Source organism: Crocodylus porosus, unplaced genomic scaffold (assembly GCF_001723895.1).
Source record: "Crocodylus porosus isolate Cpor-Errol unplaced genomic scaffold, CroPor_comp1, whole genome shotgun sequence".
Taxonomy (NCBI): Eukaryota; Metazoa; Chordata; order Crocodylia; family Crocodylidae; genus Crocodylus; species Crocodylus porosus.
The window spans coordinates 29,526,824-29,532,697 of NW_017728909.1; the positions used below are offsets into that span (position 1 = coordinate 29,526,824).

General features: G+C 42.4%; 1 protein-coding gene across 1 annotated transcript; it reads left to right on the top strand.

The window, feature by feature from the left end:
- Positions 1 to 447: 447 nt before the first annotated feature.
- Positions 448 to 4,950, top strand: CUNH5orf51 (chromosome unknown C5orf51 homolog). The gene is made up of 5 exons (XM_019532008.1): positions 448 to 792; positions 1,240 to 1,386; positions 1,770 to 1,901; positions 2,925 to 3,039; positions 4,478 to 4,950. The coding sequence occupies exons 1-5, from the start codon at positions 508 to 510 to the stop codon at positions 4,762 to 4,764; spliced, it is 966 nt and encodes a 321-aa protein (XP_019387553.1). The 5' UTR covers positions 448 to 507; the 3' UTR covers positions 4,765 to 4,950.
- The last annotated feature ends 924 nt before the right edge of the window (positions 4,951 to 5,874 follow it).

Consider the following 5,874-nt stretch of genomic DNA (forward strand, 5'->3'; position numbering starts at 1 on the left):
CCCTGCCCGCGCCCTGGCAGGGGGCTTGGGCCTATCCTGCGGACCATCCCCACGTGCTGGATCCTGCTGATAGGAGCCTGCCTGTGCGCTGTGTCCCTGAGGAACTGGCCCGTGGCTCTAATTTGGCCTGCAGACTTGTGTCCCCTCACATCCAGCCCATGAGCCACGGGAGTATCGGCTCTTTGCCCTCAGGCACCATTGACAACTTGTAGGAGGGTGCAGGTGGGTGCATATGCACCCCCTAAGCTTGGCCGTGCACCCCTTACAGAAAGCACCATTGACCCTGCTGGCATTTGCTGCTCGCCTCCACCAGCACCACCAGTGGCATCTGGGGGTAATTGCTGACGGCTGGTTGGTACTCACCCCCCTCTTCCTCACTGCCGTGGCTGCCTGCAGGAGCTCCTTGCTCAGCCTGCCCCTGCCAACATCGCTGCAGCTACTTGTGGGAGCTCACTGCCACTGCTGCGCCAACACTGCCACCGCTGCCAGCCTCTGGGGGCATGGGGCATGCAGCATTCATGTAGGCATCTGATCGTGCAGTGTGCACCACAGCCAAACTCTGCGAGTACCAACATTCACCCTAAAGGCTCCTCAGTTACAAACCAGATCATTTGTGGGACCTGCAGTTCAAGGTTAAGAACTGGCTTTCTCTGGCCAACCTCTCTCTCTTCTCCCCCCTCTACAGATAGTTTCTTAGTAAATGGCTCCATGACAGTGGAGAAATTGAAAGACCTCTGCAGAGAAGATGAAGAAAATGTCAATCCTTCATATCTCTTGCAGCTGTATACTCAGGTACTGTATTTAAATAAGAGAGTTGCTCTAAGGAATCCCCAATTTTTAAGTTCATTAAAGGAACTGTGACAGAAAGGGGTTCTTTCATGTTTCTATTACTTAGATGCCTCCAGTTATAGTGCAGTGGTCTGGAGCACTTTCAGAAAGCACCGGTCTGTATTGTGGTCTGAGTTGAAGACCAGCCACAACAGATGGAACTTAACTCCCTTGACCCCCAGCATTATCTATAGCCACGCAGATACAGTGTGTATATTGATTTAAACTATTGCAAACTATTACATTTTACATATTTCAAGTCTGTATGATTTTTCTAATCTAAATATTGCTACAAAGAATTAACTTTAAAAATCACTACATTTGATCCAGGCTCATATTTTACTGTTTATGAAGAGTAATGACCTATTTGAATATTCTTATTGATAGCATTTTGTATGTTTTCTTTTTTAGGCTGTGTTGGACATCACATATTTTGAAGAGAACAAGCTTGTGGATGAAGATTTTCCAGAAAAGTCTTCTTTACAGAAAGTTAAAGAACTAATCTGCCTTCTTTTAGAACCAGAAATTGTGATTAAGGAAAGCAGTATGCACCAGGAGGTGAGTACTGAATTGTGAAAGTATATTCACTAACTAAAAAAAAAGAGCATACTTTTAAAATGTTTGATGGTTAAACCTCAAAGTCTGAAAGTTTAAGAAAGTTTTGATTTGTATATGTGTGTATGAGAGAGTGGTCCACAACCCATTGTTAGAAACAGCTCTGTGGAAGTGAATGGTGCTTCCTACAGTTCTTTTCCCATTTAGGCCAGTCAGAATTCACAGACAGCTTTTTTAGCTATGTAAATACAAACAGTAAACATCAGTATAGTTGTTTACTTGTTCATTTGTTTTTGTCATGAGGCTAAAACAAAGTCTTTCTATATTTTTCCTTGTAAGACTTGAAAAGTTTACATTTGGCTTAGCAACGTTTGGTTTTATTTCAGCCCCTGAAAGTTCTTGGCACAGAGTTGTTAGAATGTTTATACTGGAGAAAAGGAGCCCTACTCTACATGTACTGTCACGCTGTGAAAGAAAGGGGAGAATGGCTAACAGAAAACGGTGAATGGTTTAAAAAGGTAAAGCCTTTTCTGTTCCACTTCCAACTTCTTGGAATCATAACAGAGTCACTGGTCCAATGATCTTCAGACAAGCTCTTCATTTTGAGTTAGATCCCAGCTCTTGACAAAATCACAATATCTGCAAAGATTTTTTTTTTTAAAACTAGTGTAAGATTTCCTGTTTTGCTCTCTCTCTCTCTCTCCTTCTCTCTGTGCGTGTATATATATATATAGAGAGAGAGAGAGAGACGAGTATAAACCAAAACAGGTTTATATATACACACAGCTAAACAAATGCAGTTCTTCTGGTAATAAGCCCTTCCTGGTCACCTTCAGTCTGGAACAAGAGTGCAGACTTCTGTTTGTTGTTCCAATGTGTAGTCAGCTACACTGATTAAATAAATTATTTTATTGGAATAAGTGTGTATCTGACAAGTTACACTAGCATAGCTATAGCAGCTTAATTTACACTGTAGTTTGTACTGATGCAGCCAACCTATGTACATTAGCTTGTAGACTGTTAAATCCCACCAAGATTCCGTTACAGGCAGTATATTAAATCACATTCAGAAATAATATTTTAGTCACCGGAGCACTTTCTGAAAAATTGAGCTCTGGACCTCAGTGCAATTTATTTGTTGAATATTTAATTTTCTTCAGCAGTTATATAAAAAGGCTACCTGAAAATACCTCTTGTTATAAACCTGTATATTAAATTGAGCACATGCAAAACTTGAAGATATAATCTCTCAAAAATAGCAATTTAAACTAGCAAAATTGAGCATTCTAAAGTCACAAATAAAGCAATATAATTGTAAAGTGTCTGAGTACTGGAGAAGGGGGGGAATCAATTACATGGATTTATGAATGCTGATTAATAAACTTCTAAAAAAATATATGACTTCTGCCTTGGAAACATGCCTCCTATTTAATACAAAATGTTTAATAGAAAATAATTCTGTCCAAAATCAATTGAATTACAGTTCATCTAACTTGCAATGAATGCTTTCTTTTAATTTTTCTTTGTGTATCATATTTTAGTGTCTTAATGATGGAATCCATTATTTGCTAAAGATGCTTAGCTTTAGATGCCCTATTCAGCTAAATGAAGAAGTCTCATTTGATGATGCAGACACAGCAAGACTTTTGAGTGATGGTAAATACTTTTTTTCCTTGTTCCTTCTATAAGCTCTTTTACTATACTTTTTTAAAGCAGGGAGAATTTTACTTGGTTGCAAATAGCCTCCCCTTTTAAGAACAAAAAATAACAGAAACACCCAAGGGCAGCGAGGTACAACAAATTGTTCCTTTTGTGTCTTCTGAACTGCGGAAGGGAGAGAAGAAAAGATAACTAGCATAACTATAAATTCAGCTTGGGAAAATCGATAGCTGAAAGACACAGTCTTTCACATTGAACATAGTGGTTCAGTTCTGATCCAGACCAGTAGTGTCTAGGTGCATTCACATCTGAAGACTGCTTGATAACCGTATGTGCATTTTTTAAATCTGTCAGTAATCATGTTTAGTGTACAAGCATGATTACAATTGGTGCTAAGGAATCTCAGTGGAAAGGTCTAGGATCAAATAGATGTAGGGAATTTACCACTTGCATGCTGCTAGAAATGCTGCTTCCAGATTGGACAGAGCTGGGAGAATTTTATTGTTACAGTGTGTGCTGTATCTATTCAGTGGATGTGTAACTTGGAAAGCATTGTACACATATCTAGAGAGCTCAAAGCTTCTTAATGCTGAGTTTAGCCTCATAATCCCTCTGTCCTTGTGTTGTTTTTTAATTTAAAGTTAAAAATAGTGGGCAATTACCATTATTCCTCTGATCCTTTTGAGAGTGTGCTCACCTTGGAGATGAAACTGATTGTATGGGTTGGTTCAATGAATCATGCAAATTGTTATAGAAAGTATGTTGTGGAGTTGAGAAGAATAGGACTGTCATCCAGGCCTTTTAGTTTAGTCCTGTCACAAGAACAATTTCTTTTTAAAATGTAAGAGGTTGAGCTTAATAGAGTGTATCTCTCATTTTAAATATTATCTTGATTTAGTGAACATGTTTTTGTTAAAGTGCTAAAGGCTGAGGAATACTAACTATAGGGCCCTATGTCCAAATGCTAAATACAAAGTTGAACTGGGAGCTGTGGACATGCAAAATTGTTTTCCTTTGAAGTGACTTTTTCTGAATTTACTACAATGGGTTATAAAATAGGTAAGCAAACCTTTCTGAAATAATATCAGTATGTGGCAAGCTTGGTATTAAACCCTCTAACTTACTGGAAATGAGAGTGGATAGAGTAAATGAACTAGGATTCTCATTGGAGCGGTATCCTCAGTGCTCTCAATATCCTAATGTAGGGTTTCCCAACCTTTTTGTCCCATGGCACCCTTACCTAAAAATGGGTAATGTGGGCCTAACGAATGATCTAGGTAGGGCAGATTACTTCACCATTCCCTCTTCATTTTACAGAGGGTTATGTAGAAAAAATGATATTATGTTTTGGGGAAAATTCTTATGGCCTGTTGAAACGTACTAATTTTGCTAATAATTAACAGCATGTTGTTCAAAATGTCAATTCTTTTTGCAGGTATATTTAGTGATACCCATTTGCTAGCCATGATGTACAGTGGAGAAATGTGTTATTGGGGCCTGAAGTATTGTGAAGAAGGGAAGCAAGAAAGCCACAAAACAAATTTGGAATCTAATAGTGAATCACTTTACTGCTCCCACAGCGCAGTGCTGGATTTCCGAGAGCAAGGAGAAAAAATCCTGATGACATATGTTGCTGTATGTGAGGGCCCTTTAAAAGGACAAAAATGGAACACAGCTACTGCGAAACAAATCTTGGACTACTTCAAGACTTTGCCGAAGTAACTAATTCGTATCATCTATCCCTAATAAAAAAGTCACAATGTGAAGAACTGAAATAGGAAGAGATGATCACTGTTGTCCGAAGAACACTACCAAAACTGTATTCTGACATCTTTCATTATGCTGCTGTGTTGTTGAAACAATGACACTTTTGAATGCCTTTTTAAAAATATAACTACTGGAACCTCATTCAGTTGTAGCCTTGAAGTTGGCTGAGGAGAACTATTATTAAAGTGTGCTTTGGGGTCCTAAAACAGTCTATCAAGTAATAAACTTTGTCAGCACAGGGAGCTGAAACATGAAGTTCCTACATTATGCAGGGGATGCTGAGGGTTAGGGTCACAAGCCAGTGGGCTAAGGGGAAAGAGCCAGGCACTAATAAGTAACACTAACACTAAGGTACATGCACTGAGAGTCTAGGTAATAAGTGATGACACCGATTAAACTCTCTGAGACCAGGCACCAGATAATAGGAAGGGAATATCAGCACCACCATCCATGTACTTCAAAAGCCCCAAACCCTCCTCCAGCTGGGGAGGGGGACACTTCAAACCACGCTCTGGTCCCACAAAATGCTTCACAAGTGTCCGGCTAGGCTCCCAGTCGCAGCTCTGCTGGTCCTGCTGGCTGTGGCTCTGCACACGGGTGTCCTGACTGCTCCCTGCAGCCCCGAGCGGGTCCTGCACAGCGCGCCCAGCCGCAGTCCCGAGCCGGCTGCTGGGGGCACGAGCAGGGGAGCTGGTGCCGGCGGTGGGCCCATTTTCGAGGCTCGTCCTCGCCTGTGGGGGTCTGAGGTTCAGGCGGGGGCGGGAGTTTCTGGCCTTGTCGAGAAAGGCTGGTCTGCGAAACATCGCTTCTCCCGGCCGAGCACCCCTGGGCTCGGACCCGTTCCGGGAGACAGGACCGCCCAAAGCCTGATGATGAACCGGTGCGGAGGGCTGGGAGTTTGCACCGGCTCTCCCGACACAGGGGCGGGCACAGGGCGGGTTTCCGGGGTGCCCCGGCCGTGTCCCCGCCCCGACAGGCGGCAGAGCGGCCTTGGGCCGGTGCTCGGCCTCGGGCTCGAGCTGCGGCCGGGCAGGCCGTGACCCGGCAGCGCTTGGCGCCGGCGCG